Source organism: Lupinus angustifolius, chromosome LG01, assembly GCF_001865875.1.
Source record: "Lupinus angustifolius cultivar Tanjil chromosome LG01, LupAngTanjil_v1.0, whole genome shotgun sequence".
NCBI classification, from domain to species: Eukaryota; Viridiplantae; Streptophyta; class Magnoliopsida; order Fabales; family Fabaceae; genus Lupinus; species Lupinus angustifolius.
In genome coordinates this window covers 2,589,517-2,605,688 of record NC_032009.1, presented here as the reverse complement: position 1 = coordinate 2,605,688, position 16,172 = coordinate 2,589,517, and the positions used below count along the sequence as shown (strand labels likewise).

The following is a 16,172-nucleotide window of genomic DNA, read 5'->3' as shown; positions in this document are numbered from 1 at the left end:
GGTCTTAACAAGAGTCTCGAAATTTAAAAACTTAGTTTATAACTCTCATAATACTCTCAAGAACATCAACATTCAAGACTCCACTCTTACCATAAAACTTTGTATAAGATTCCTACAAAACATACAATGAAATGCTCAGTATAAAAAAATCCATATTCTCCACGACATCCTTCTTAATCCACTTCTTCAAGTTAGCATCATAAAAACTTCTCAATGTCTAAACACGCCATTTTAATGGTTTGAATAAAAGATCAAAATTTGGTGAGAGCCACAATAAGGTTGGTAAGCCCATTTTGCCATAAGAACATAAAGATTCATACATCAACTTATAAAAAATTTAAATAAAAGAGTTGCCAATTGGAAAAGGAGAAACTGAGTTTTGCACTAATAATGTAAACTTTTATTTACAATGTTAACACATGACCACTCATTTATTCGTTGATAGTCATTGATATGTATGTAAAAATAATACATATGGAAATGTGCCACAACGTAAAAATTTAATATTTTCATCACATCAACTAATCACTTGTTTGTTAAATTCAAATTAAAAGACGAATTTAATGCTTCAAAATTTTATATACTTCGTTTTGCAATAAATCTCTATCATACTTCAACTGCTACCTGGGTTAGTAAAACCAGAGGTATAATAACAAATTAAAAGACAAAGAAAGCTCAATAACAGTGACCCGTTGTTGGGGATCATCATGATTGTGCCTCATGAAGGTTAATTTGGTTGGACAATGAAAGCTCAATGATGAAAAGTAGGGGTGAAAATGGGTTGTAGAGTACTTTTTATTTTTACACAAATGTATCTTGACAATAAACTTAGAACAACTTTTAAAAGATAAATAGTAAATGAGATAAGGATAATTTAATTTATTATAAGAAGAAATATAGAATTCTATTTAATATAACACTTGTTATTTGTATGGATGGAGGTTGAAGATTACTTATGTTTGTAATATGAGAAGTAGAATGAGGCTTGTTATTCTAGTTGGTCTAACATTGCTACTACTACTAGGATAGGTGGTGTTGGTAAATGGCATTATATCTGTGGAGTAAATCTGTTGTCTCACATCTTATGTTACTATATGTACCTTCAGTCTATAATTGGTTGAAAAATGTTTTGAAGTTAAAAAATTAATAATTAATTATTTTTCTGATCAATTATATCTGATGGTACATGCAATGACACAATTTATGGGACAACAGATGTGTATACATGTCTATAGGTTTTGTCCCTATATACAATCTGTGCTTGGAGGCAATTAAATTGAGTTCAACACCTTACTGTGCACATATCAAGCAAAGGAGCAAAAGCATTTTAATGGAAAAGGAAAATTAAAATCAATCAAGCTTAAAAAATAATCAGGTAATATAATTGAAATTATTGCAGCTTATCTTTCCATGTCAAGTAATTGCATGAATTAGAGCTATTGTCCAAGACAGCAGAATTTGACACATTTTCTACAATGACATTGCCATCCTGATCAATTTTATAGGAGATATTGAGTCCATCCAAAATCAAGTGATAAATTACTTCCATAGAATTCGGAGAATTTTGCTCGCTTTCATGTACAAAAGCTGTTTCATCTTGGTGCTCATCTACGTCAGAAGTATTCGCCAATGGTTCATCGTTTTCTTTCTTCGAGAGAGCATCATGAGGCCGATTTCGTTGACTCAAGGATCGAATATCCCATGAAAGAACCTGCTTTATCAAGCTCTGGAACTCGCCAGGTGATGCATAGAGTGATTTCTTTTCCTGGAGCAGCAAGGGAGAATCATGAGCCATATGATTTGTACAAGAGGGAGAAAAAGATTCAGAATTGTATCATATTATCAGGCAATGTTCATATTTTCAGGCAATGTTCATTTCAGTCACTGATATTCTAATTCTTTTCAACCGAGCCACTATTGTGTCATATTATCATTTCCTCTCAATGCAATCCTTATGGTCACATGCCATCCAAATTAAACAAGAGATTGCTTCACAAATGTTACAAATTTGTCAAGTTTAGAAAACATTTTTTTCTGCATTTACTATTTAGGTTGGGGGCAATATGTATCAGTACTTCAGGTCATTAACTACTCACTGCGATTGTCCAGCAATTTTCCAATGCTGAGGTGAACTCCCCCGAAAAGCTAACAGAAGCCACTGTGAGCAAGTTATCCACCTGAAGAAACACAATTATTTATAGAATGAGATAAAAAGTTATTAAACTTCTACAAAGAGATGTGGAAAATAATATAATACTACACATATATTTCATTGCTGACTCTAATATGGACCATAATACAAGAATAGTGAAGTTTCAGTAACTAGGAGCTAATAATGATGGTTGATTATATCTCTTTCTTCCCACATAAGATGATTAAAAATAATATCTAGGTAACAATTGCATCAAGTTAGTTATAGTCATTTTCGAATCAAGTTGACAAAATCTATAATAGGTTAAAAAACTAAGGAAATATAAGCAGCATCAAATATAGCGAAAGGGTGATGGAGCATTACCATCAACCAATTTGGCACTGCAGCTTCTTTGATGCTGTCACAATAGGGTACATAAGGCTTTACATCAAGTACTGGCTGTTAATGAGATTAAGAAAATAGGCATAATTCCTCGTTAAAGCCTCAAATCCATAGTTAAAGCAAATAGACATTAGCCTAAGTGGCACATAATTATGGTAAAGCTAGCATAAATAGAGATAAGCAATGGAGAGCGGAAACTTACAGTTCCATCAACTAGGTCTACCCCAGAGAGCAACATCATATTTTCATGTACAGCCTCTACCTGCGTTGATGGTTAGATCAGACAAAAGTTGTGAAACTAGGTCCATCATTGTTTTCACGTTCATTAGAAGACAAACTAGTGGTGATTGAATGGAAAAGGGAAGAGAACACAAAAAATATATTTCATTAATGACACTCAGATCAGTTATAATACATAACACTGGTCAATTTATACCAAAACTGACTGCGAAAACATACTTGTACCCTTTACTATGGGTGCAAAAGTAAATATTCAGGTAACCAAGATTTTCCTAATAACATAATAATAAGGGTGAAATTCAGCTTCCTACTTATGGTTTAAGGCCGGTTTCAATGTGCCACCTTGTAGCTTGAACTTTATATTATCACTCTACCTTACAGTGATGTGTTCTTTTATTATATAACCATCTGATACTTTCTGGCATCCATTCATATGGGAAATGACATGTGAAAAACAGTCATTGGCACAAATTTATGTCATTGTTAAGCACTGAAGTGCTGCAAAACAACATATGTTTATCTTGGATATGCTTGTCATGTGCATTTTCCATTAAAAAGGAACAGCAAAAGGTTTTAGGGTGATGTCTATAAAACAGGCTAAACCATAGGATGGGATACTGAATTAGTTCATTTCATGCATATAACCATCACAAATGCAGAAACTGAAAATACTCAATTAAGAAATATTCAGTCACTTTTCTCATGACATAATGCAATGATGAAATCTATCTTTTGCAACAAGGGTCTGAAATCCCAAAATTTAGCAATCTGTGAAGAATAAAAGGATAAAGTGATATTTTCTAAGACATTAAGGTCTGTGTGGTGGGTGTTATTTCAAGAGAATAGTACAAAATATTGTCATTGGTGAGACAATGCTAGAAATGTCCCACAGGGCCGATATGTGTCCTTACCTTAGCAACTGTGAGTCCAATTGGGCAAGGGCGATGTGGGGATCGTGTGGCAAAAACTCCCATTTTTCCACCTTTCAATCTTGGGACTCTTACCTGTCCATCCACTGATCCGTATGAAAATATCTCTAGCAAATAAAAATTGAGGCAAGAAGATGCCACATAGATGAGATATTAACATTTAGAGCCACATACCTTTGCCTTGAACCCTGATTGAGATGGATTCTTCCATAGCTTCTCAAGATCTGTATTTAAATGAAATACGTATAGAATCCAACAATGAGAGTATTCGGCTAGACCCTCAAGAGATGCAGGTGGAACACGAGTTGTATTGAAAACCAAACTTGCTCTGGCAAGTGGAACAAGTAACGGTTGCCTTGGTGTCCCATTCCTGCACTAACATGAAGCAATGGTTCGTGAACCATGAATAGGGCACCCAACAAGGATTCCCCCCCAAAAGAAACACACATAATGTGTACTTAAATATGTGCCTATGATACTATTACGAATTCCCGTTAAGAGCACCGAAATTGTAATTATCATAAAATACAAAAAAACAGCTTGAATTTATAGCTCTTGCAGGCCTTTAATTATTGAAATTGAAATGAATAAACATTTCACCTGGTAGAGAAGCATGAGTGGATGGTACCAATGGGTGACATAGGATAATAAGTGAGCTTCAAATTTTCAGACTTTGGTTGTGTTAGTTCTTTTCTCAAAGCCTACAAAATACTCAAGTAAATAAATCACCAACATAATTAACAAAAACAAAATCTTAACACACCTAAACTCCTTTCAGGTTAATAAACAAGCAAAGTTGTAACAATACATAATCCTAGTTATGACAAAATAGGTAAAGGGTGTAAAAACCTGTTGAGCCCGAATTCGACCTTGCCTTTCAGAAACACATTTATCTATTGAAGACTTAAGAGATGCTTCAAGTTCACGAATCTTAGAGTTGAGAGCATTGGATTTTCTCTTGAATACGTATGCTGTATCAGATTCAAAGTAAAGTTAGTAACTTTAATAAGACCCAGAAAAGAAAAGTGGGAAAAGAGACAGAAATGAAACCAGAGATAGCAGTGGATATGGAAATAACAGCAAATGTTACTGTTAAGGTTATGCCTAGTCTCAACCCATTTGCTTCTGAAATGAAAATCCCTTTCATCACTTTCAATATTCAATGAGAGTTCACTTAACTTCTTCTGTGTAGCTAAGTAGAAAATCGAAGAGTGAAAAACTGCACTAACCTCGATGGCTTAATCAAATTCAATTAGATAATGGATCTTTTCCTCGCCAGGTCTTTTGTTTCTCTACAACAACTACATGAGTTGTTAACTGGGCTAGGCTCCAATCCAATAAGCATGTTTTTTTAATCATATGTTACAATACCTTTTTAAAAAACTTGGGTTAATTAAATTTTAAATTCAATCATGAAAGGCATTTTAAATTTAAATTTTACTTGAATATATATATAATGTAAATTTTTATTTTGGTTAATTGTTTTTCTTTAATTATTTTCATAAATTTCTTGTCAAATTGGTCAGTTAAATTCATACTTATAAACACAATATAACTTTAAGTTTAACATCACAATGTGTATAAAACTAGGGTAGCAATGCGGGTTATCTGACTCATTTTTGACCTGCCAAAATATAGAATGACCCGTCTCGACCCTTATTACTAAAAGGACTCAAAATGACAGTCCAACTCATATATGACAAGGCTTGGAGGCCGACAGGCTGACCCGTTTTTTCTTTTTCAAAACACACATTTATAATCAACACAATTACAATTTCAAAAATAAATAATCATTACGACTCATAAATGCTTTTTAAAATAAAAAATCACAAACCAAAGTCCACGATCTCAAAATAAATATTGTCTTAGTTTACAACTTGTAAGTTCTAAACAACAAGTCAGCATAATTTTAAACTTTTAGACTCCTAGCTCATATAAAGCTTCTAATTCCTAAGTTTTAAACATTAGATGTTAGGTTGGAAGGAGATACCTCCACTTTTCTATTACTACTACCATCAACTCTTTCAAATCTTCTTCTTCATCATCTACATTATCATTAGAATACATAAATGATAATTATATTTTTTATCATGGATTGATGAAATTTTCATAGGTGCATTGTTGTTGATGAAATTTAAATGATAACTGCATTATTGATTCTTGATTTCATAACAAAATGAAAATCATTAGAACAAATAATTTGATCATGGTTGTCATGAAGAGGTACCACAGACAATCATCTCCAGCTTGATGAGTTCACATGCCTTGTTAGAAATGGAACTTTAATGCAAACACTTGCGTGAGATAAAACATAATCTATCTCTCTAGTACGATATTCTTATTTGACAACAAAAAGATACACATTTATGAAAGTCGAATTGAAGTTCTAATACTATAATTTACTAAGCATGATAAGAAATATTTGGCGCATCTAATATTTAAACATGTCCATAACAAAAGTTATGATAATGCATCTCAACCCTTGAGAGCAACTAGCTAGTGTAGTTGAGCAAATGTACATACTTTATCTATTGACCACAAATATGTATTTCTCTTTTACATAATTTATTAGATAAAGGTGGAGACCCAAAGATATAGGTGGCAATACGGGTGAGTTTGCTCCGCCAAAATATGAGTTGGCCCGGACCCAATATTTATTGTTAAAAGGGCTCAAATTCCCAATTCGACTTACTAAAAATGTCAATACAAATAGGTTGGTCCGTCACATCAAACCTATATTGCCATCCTTAATCAAAACTCAATCTAAAGCTCAATAAACTAGTTGAATGACATATTTCTAAGTTCTAACCATGTCATGTATATTTGATATCATATCTTTATTGAAAACATATACAGAGGGTGAAAGATAGTTTCACACATGGATGATCAACATGTTAGATGTTAAAATCACTGTAATTTTAGATCTGAAATCACATACATTATTTTTACTATGAAGATAACTTAAAATATTCATATAGTGGTCAAAGTAAAGTTTTCATGATGAGTAAATCTAGTACAAGACTTAACATCTCAAATTTATGGTTGGTAAATATAACAATCAATACATGACATATTAGTCTCATTGCTGCTAACTATAATACTATGAATACTTAATGCCCACTAATAAGATTTCAATATCAAGTAATGCATTAAACAGATAACAATTATTGAATTGTCTAATATGAATCAATAATTGATGAACATGATATAGCAATAAGATATATTCCAAGGACCACTGCCACTGTCAACCACCACCATGCTCCAAATGCAACAACCTCTACTACCATTGGCATTACCTTTCCTATCACTCGCACCACTACCGAACATATTTTAAGTTAAAAGTATGGATTTTATATTAACAGATTATAAATTCAAATAATTTTAATTTTTGCTTTTAAAACTCTTATTTATAAGCAACTTTTAAGCCTAGATAAAAGTTAAGGTAAACATAACCTTAATACATCTTAAAAAAAGTGAATATACTTTTTACAGTTGTATATCTTTCCTTTGTGGGATACCATTTCACTTTTAAAGCAATTATTTATTTACTTTGAAGAAAGTAATTTTAAATCTGAAGGCATGAATGATCTGTGGGAGAAGCAAAAGGCAATGCATGGTGGGTACAAGTAATAGATATTAATTGTCTTTCTTTGTTCTCGACCATATTAAATATTGTCATATAAATAAAATATAACATTTTTATATTACTTATCAAAATTTGATTGATCCTGGGAACGGGAAAATTTCGGGACAGAAGATTCTGGTTATTCCACACCTTCCAACTCTCATTTTTTTTTTTTGCACAAATTATCTAACTCTTAGACTTTCTCTGTCCCATCTACTTCTGTTTCTTTTTCACAAAAAACCTTCCATTTTGCCGAGGTGAGTAAAGGTTCAAAGCCACCACCATTCACATTGAAAGATCTGGATGATAATAAGAGTGGCTCATGACAAGACTATAATATGATGGAACCTTCTCAAGCTTTATATATATCATTGTAGCCTCATTCATCTATTGGGTTGATAATTATTTTAGCCATTTATTTACTCCTCAAACTGACCAGAGATTGAAAGATCATTCCATATGTAAGATTGTCATGCTTTGGCCACGTTCCTAAGATTGAGGGTTTCTTTCATTATGTAGTTAGGCAAATGAGGATTCAAAGATAGGAGAAGGTGTCCTCATCTGTGTAGACAGGCTTCCGAATACATAAAGAAATTTGAAAGATGTGAAGATGATATATACACCTTCTTTGAAAATGAGCCAGATGGGGACTCACTTTATGAGAAGTTGGTGTAGGAGTTTGAGATGCATTCTTAGTTACTTTGGGTTCCATTGGAGACATGATGATCTAATGATGAGTTAAGTGAAGAGACGAAGCATTGGAAGATAATGGCCTGCATGTGTCTCTTCAAGTGTTGGTTGCACAGACTCATGCAATTATAGAGGGCAGTATGGTCCACCAAAATGTCACAAGAATTGTGGAAAACGATCACAAACACTGTACCTTTTGCCATGATCATGGTTGAAACCGAATGGAACCATTCTTGTACTGTTTAAAGAAAGAGGAGGCAACCCAATACAAATATCTATGCTACAAAACATATAAGAAGTTTGTGTGCACATGTATGGGAGTCTCATCCACCACCTTTATAGACTTGTGGAATTCAGACACAGAATAAGATTAAGATGCACACATGGGGATGTGTCTTATGAATTGTATCTTTGACATGCATTGCCATGGATGAATGGGTTTGGAACCATGCATCACATATCATCTTGAATGACATTCTTTCATGTATGGATAATGCAACTCATCAAGAAACCTTGTCACGGACCAAGGAGGCTTTTCAAAATCATGGGTGGTACTCTCATTTTTTTGGCTTCCATTTATCGCACTCATTGTAGTCTTGTTGGTTGGTGCTAATCTACAAATGATCATAACAAAGATGGATGGACTGAGAATTCAAGACACATAAGAAGTGGTTAACAATGGAGGTTATGGTATAATCCTTATACAAAACTATATAGCTTTGCCACTTTATGCTCTAACCACTTTATTTTAGTGATTTCATTTTTATAAATCTATCATATATATAATAAACTTCAACAGTAGAAATTCCTTATAATCCCGACTCTATCATTATTAATTCGTTTACAAAGAAATAAAGGTAATCATGTCACATAGCTAAAATTAAAGACTTCAACTATTAATATAAAATTTAATAGTGAGGTTATGATTCATGTCGTATCTTGTTTCCTACTTCGAGTAGAGAACCTGTCGCGGTCACTTGTATTGTTTCTGCTATTTATTGAAGTAAGAGGATGGTTAAGGGCCAATGTCGACTCTTCATTCATCAATTCTCTATTTAAAAAATATTTAAGTTATTCAAAAGTAAAAAATGTTTTAATTATTTTTTAGGACTCAATAGAGAGGTTACAACTCATATTGTATCTTTCCTCGCTTCGAGCCAAGAACTGACCGCAGTCATTTGTATTGCTTCTGCTATTTATTGAAGGGAGAAGAGGGTAAGTAGTCAATGTTGACTCTTCGTCTATTAGTTCCACTTCGAGTAAATTCAAACCATTTCTGAATTTTTAACCAGAACTACTTATATTGCACCTAGCGATACGTAGGAGCATGATAAACTCTTGTCACACGCAAAAAATAAATCAAGAGTATTTAATTCGTGCAATTGGTACCATTTAATTACGAGCAAACGAAGTGCTAATATCTTCATCGATCCGTAATCGACTCCCGGACTCGAACTCTGATAGAAAAGACTATTTTATCCTAATTTGGGCTAAATTTGAGTTTTCCACGTTTTAACCGCAAAAGACGTAACGATGACTCCTAAAGAGGTCGCGTAGCCGAAAATCGGGGCGCGACAATGTAGAAGAATTTTCGTTGATTTTATAGAATGATATGTCATTTTTCTATATTTATTTGACCGCACTTTTTATAATTTTTAATCTCATAAAATTATTTATAAATCCTTTCACATTACAAGAAGAACAACATGTATCGCAAAACATACTTTAAAAATGTACCCAGAAAACATACTTTAAAATAACAATATATGTTACTTTTATTGTGCTACATAAATATTTATAAATTAAATATATAGAGAATATATGATATTTTCTTTGTATAATCACGATTATCATTACTGTTATTTACTCCATATATCAATTTTTGGATCCTCCCTTCACTGATTTAATGGTATATATATAACTGGCAATTACTAATCCTGTTATCTGGTAGTACGAGGAGTTTAATAGGTGGGAGATTTTTAATCAATGAGCTAAAGTTATTAAAATATAATAAGAAGATCCAACATTATATGTTAATTCAAGATTTTATAATATTAGATTTACAAGTACAAGCAAATTAACAATGCAATGAACTGTCAATTATGCACATACCTTTTGATGATAAAAAATGATATATTATTATACTAAATTCTCCTGTGAATTAGTTTATCCATAAAAAAGTAATATATATCATAAAATAATACTCTACTTATTAATAATTGGTTTATAAATAATACATATTATTTTCTTACGTGTAGATGATATAACATTATTTTTTGTTATTTTATATTATATTTATTGCTCCATACATATTACAATAAACATTCACTTCTCATAATAATGTAAGGAGCTGTATTTAAAGCTTCCTCTATTTGGGTTGGCAAAACCCTCTATTTTTCCTCCTTTCAAATCAAATTAGCATGTTGTTGCAAAATTATTTTTTTGTAGAATGAAATGTATTCCATCACCCTATAATTACTGAAACAACTTATTCCAGGTGAGTAACTGTATTTTTCAATGAGGGTCGTTTCAATCAATAAAACATTTCATCTAATATGGTACATTAATGAAATCTTACAATATTAAACAAACTACACTTTCGTCTTCCTACATTAAATATGTAGTAAAAATGAAAAGAAGCTGTTCAACAAAGGTCCTTTTCTGCTTTAAATGAGATTGCTATTTTTCGAATTCAATGAAGGTCGGTCCATATAAAAACCAAGTTGAATTTGTCCTCTGAATTTAATGCTAGATATTATTGGGCGGCTGTGGCCTGTGAATGTTAGGCTCCAACAATTTTCAATGCATTTAATGCACCTCCTATTTTCAGCACAGATTACAGAAATTATATTCACAACTATTTTTTCTTTACACAAATTGAAATATGCTCCTTACGGTGTTTTTCTAAAATATTCTCGGATAGTTTTATGATGAGCAATTAAATAGGTTAGTTATAGCAATTATTGGAGAAGTTAAACGTACTAGTTATAACAAATTCATTTTTCAATGCAAAGTTGAGTTTTTTAAGTTTCTCATCCTCAACTATAACGATTAAATTTAAAATTTTCCTGAATAAAATAAGAAGAGAAAAATTATCTTCAAGTATATTCAATAGGGTTGACAAACCTTTGGAAGATATTATAAGTCGGTCAATGTGTTTGTGTGACTAAAAATAGCTTATAATCATGTTTGTTTAACGGGGATCTAACGTAATATCATAAGAATATAAAATGAGAAAAAATATAATTGCATGAGTTTTATATACAGACATTTCATCATCTACAATTATATTTAGTTATCAACTTCTCTTTAAAAAGTAATATAGATAAATGGTGAATATTGTGTCGACTATATATAATTTTTTATGAATTTAATATGTATGCACTGACAGAGTAAGTGTTTTTTACACTGTGAGTAAATCTTCATCATTCATATATTAACTACTATTGAATTTCAATAAAAGTATTAGAATTTCAATAGTAAATAATATGTTGATAATGTAAAAAACTTTACACTGTCTGTGCATAGATTTTAAACTTAATTTTTATATTCATAATGCATGAATATCATATTAAGAGAATAAAATACATTATCATATAAAAAGATAAATTATCTCCTTTAGTTACTAAAATTCTCACATGTACCATATTTCATCATTTTATATACATATATTTCTAAAACTAAACAAAATAATATTTATGTCATACTTACACACTGAATAAAAAGGATAAATTATCTTTTAGTATGAGAAAATATTTTATTCTATTATATTAATACAAGATAATAGGATTATAAGCCTGACATGAAAAACCTCCTATATATATATATTATAATCTGTTATAAACTCTTTCAAATCATTTACTGGTGGTAATATTATCCATAATCCAAAATGCCTATGAAGCACATATACTGATACATGTGTCGGATACGATACGTATCCGATATATTGACACGTATTTTTTCCAAAATAGAGGATACAATACGTTCAGGGATACGCGTATAAAATAATAAAAATACATAAAATATGATAAAATTATAAGTGTAAATAAATTATTTAAAGTAAAAAATATAATGGAAATTTAAAATCATTGTCCTCCATAACAAATATATCTTATCATATTTTAATGAAAACGAATCTATCTTATTCTGTTTTATTGGAAACGAATCTATCTTATCCTGTTTTGTTAAAAACGAATCTATCTTATCATGTTTTGTTGGAAATGAATCTACCTTATCATGTTTTATTGGAAACGAATCTATATATCCTATACTTTACTGGAAACGAATCCATATATCCTATATTTTATTGAAAACGAATCGAATACGTGTCTTAATATTTATTTATTTTATTTTATTTTTTTAATTTTTGGATACTCTATTGATACGTATCCTTCGTGAATCTGAACGTATCCGTGTCGGATACGTGTCGGACACCGACACGTGAAGGTGTTTGACGAATCCGTGCTTCATAGCAAAATGCATTCAACTTAAATTCATCCAAATCTATGCTTTAGAACTAATGATTTAAATGGATATAATTCAACGGATAGTGTTGATAATTGATGAATTCAAGTTCATCCATTATATCCAATGAATATCAAGGGTATATCTATCCAAAAAATAAAAACAAAGTTTTTCCAATTAATTCAATATTAATATAAAAAATCTCTCACATTTCTAACAACACACTCTCACACACATTACAAAGTTGAAATAACAATTATGGTTTTAAAAATGATTTTAAAAAGTGCTTATCAAAAAAGTATAAACGATTTTATCCTTAGTGTTTTACCTCAACATCTTAGGGTAAGAAAACATTTCCTTAGAACCGCATACCTTAATGCAAAGTATAAATATATCATTTTGGTTATTGACTAATGTGATAATATAATAACAAAATGAAATATTTCAGAAAGATGGACTGTTGCATACAACTTGTGGAAATCCCAATTATGTTGTACATAGATTCTTGCCAATAAGAGTGCTTATAAAAAAATTCACAAAATTACATTTTTAAAAGTGCTTATCAAAAAAACACTTTTTTAAAGTGTATGTTAAAAAAGCACTTTTTAAAAAAGTGTTTTTAAAAAAATCACTTTTTAAAAGTGTTTTTATTTTTAAAATTACTTTTTAAAAGTATTTTTTTTAAAATGTTTTTTAATTGATATTTAAAAATGCTTTATTAAATAATAATTTTTTATTTCTTCAAATAATGCTTCATTAAAGATGTTTTGTTCAAATAAAAAAGGGTTGGATATCCATTCAATCTATTAAAATAGATACATAGATAGAATTAATGGATTAGAATCTATTGGATATGTATGAATTTGATAATTTAAAAATGTGATATAATAAATTTATATGAATTGATGAAGAGTTTTTCATCCATCCATTAGCATCCAAATCCATTCAAACTCATTCATTTACCACCCATACTATTTTTCAATAAACTATTAGTTAGTCATCAAAGAAATATATATTCTATCTCAAAATGTGTATCTTTTATACATATATCATTTCTTATTATTAGAAAAATATAAAATTAATATATATTTAATCTTTATTTTATTCTTCCAACCAATAAAAAGAAAAATACATGTGACACATTTTGGTAAGAAGTAGTGGCTCCACCTTGAAGTTAGTAAGTATGCATACGCGTTAGATAAAGCTATGGTAGATCCCATTGTAATCTTATCCATCAAATTCGAATTGGTAGATACCTAAAGTAGAAGCATACGACATACACAAATAATAGAGTTTGGCTCCCTCCTCAAGTTCAAATTTAATAAACGGAGCATGGGTTTTATTGATTAAAAAACAAATATATAGATCTAACTCGTTTTTTCTTTAATATTAGGGGGACAAAGCTTAAGTGATTAACTAAGGAGAACAAGAAATAAAAACAATTAATACCATTGAATTTTATTTGAAATATCAAAATTAAAAGATATATGCACATAACTATCAGGTGACCAATAAACAACTTTTAATTTTTAACCATTAGTTATTATAATGCCAAAATTTATTGTCTTTGCAATTTTTATATGAGAATTATTTTCACATGATGTCTGATGTATATATAAAATAATCACAAAATAATTTATTAATATTCATTATTTTTAAATATTTAATCTAAAATCATTAGCTGAAAATATTTGACAACTTATATCATTATAAGAATTGCTATTGTAATTTTTAGCTTGATTAAATGTATCCTTCATAATACGTGAAAGGGTCTAGAAGCTTATAAGTTAATTTGTTTCGTGTGAGAATACATTTGATGTCTTAAAAATATGTCATTTTATAATCTATATATAACTGAAGAAATATATTTAAATTAAAAGTTAGTTATTTTTTAAAATTGATATTTTATGGATTGTAAGAAGTGGTTCCCTTATTTATTCGATTCAGTCTAACAATAGTTAGAGTAACTTTGACAATGAATTGATTGGGACAGATTTGTTAATCTTATATATTAATAAAGGATTAGCAAAGAAAAGTGTGGTTATTTAGTTATTTTGTAGTGGTAACTTGCTAAAGGATCACTTAGTATATATTTATTGTCCCACATTTAGTTTACTCCATGTGTTATGATCTTAATATTGACTAAAAATATATTTAAGTTAAAATTTAATTTTTAAATAATCTTATAACAAATCATAATATCATGACATATAGAATAACACTAAGTATAAGACCCCGGATCAGATAGACTTGACTTGAGATAAAGTAAGAGAGAAAAAAGAGAGGGTAATTGAAGTATGAAAAAGGTGAAAGTTGGGGAGATTCCTTAAATAGGTGTTGCGTGTGAAAAGCAGAAAATTAGTTGAAGTGCAAAATTGAGAAGTGAGACAGCAGCAGTTACTTTCACATTTCCTAGGCGCGTGAGGACCCTCAATAGATCGTGTGTTGTACCTCCCATAAGGTGCGTGAAAGATGTTTCCTTAATCAAAATTATATTCTTATGTTTATGATAAAAAATTATATTTTTATGTAATTTTTAATTCGAAAAAAATCATAAGGTTAAATCTGAAAAGGTGGTCAATCCAAAGAGCTGAGTCCTATCTCTTCCATCATCATTCTTTTTTTAGATTCTAGAATTTTCAACATCGGAAAAAGTACCATTTTTCTCCTCATCATTCTAATTCGAGAGATACGTATTTAAGTAAAAGTACCATTTTCCACCTCGTAAAAAGGTCACAGTTTCTCTATTATTGTTATCTCTGAATTTGAGAGTAATGAGCCTTTAAATAACTATTTCTTCTCAATTTAAATATATCACTTTTAAGATAATATATACAAATTAATATAGTATTAAAAATATTAATTACGAATGGAAATAATATGTTTTGATAAAAAAAATCATATCAACTCATATTGACTATTATCACATCACGCTTTTAATATAACAACGACAAGCAAACACCAATCAACGTTTCTTAATATAAAAATATTAAATTCACAATGAAAATGGGTTAGGGGGATAAAATATAGAAAAGAAATATACTAAAGCAAATGCTGAATAAAATAAAGCATACATAAAAAAATTAGAAAGAAAACAAGGGAAAATATGGCACACAAAGGAGAGTAGATTGCATTGTCCACCAAGCAATTTCCATCTAACATATATCCCAAAATAATTATATCTTTTACTTTAACCAATCAATTTTTCCAATTAATATAAAAATATTTTATTATATATTTAGAATTTTATTTTTAATTAAGTGATATTTTTTATTAAATCGAGACGAGAATGAAAACAAATATTGTGTTCCTTCCGTTCATTTTCTCTTTTATTAGAAATTCTCTCCACTCCTAGCTCTTAGTACAGAAAGATCCCAATCAATTATTTATCTCACTAGTTGAGCCATCAAATAAAATTAGTTTTGTTAACAAAACATTCCTCTTTAAAACTTTCCTATTCTTATGAAGCCTTCATTTCATTAGTCTAATTATGTGAGCCTCTATAGCTTTCCTCCACTAACGAGTGATTCAAATATTCTACTATCCTTCTAGAATAGAATTTAGTCTAACTTTTTAACTAATGTATTCATCTCTCACGAAAATAGAGAAAACATTTTTAATTTTTCTCTAGCCTTTTCCTATGCAGTGCACCGATGACCAGAATAATACTATATGCTCAAAGTTACCTTTT

At 30.1% G+C, this 16,172-nt stretch overlaps 1 protein-coding gene across 1 annotated transcript; it reads right to left on the bottom strand.

The window, feature by feature from the left end:
• Nucleotides 1,351-4,945, bottom strand: LOC109346882. Its single transcript, XM_019586652.1, has 9 exons — nt 4,753-4,945; nt 4,552-4,673; nt 4,303-4,403; nt 3,877-4,072; nt 3,685-3,777; nt 2,736-2,795; nt 2,516-2,590; nt 2,097-2,177; nt 1,351-1,765 (listed from the first exon to the last, which is right to left on the bottom strand). The coding sequence occupies exons 1-9, from the start codon at nt 4,847-4,849 to the stop codon at nt 1,391-1,393; spliced, it is 1,200 nt and encodes a 399-aa protein (XP_019442197.1). The 5' UTR covers nt 4,850-4,945; the 3' UTR covers nt 1,351-1,390.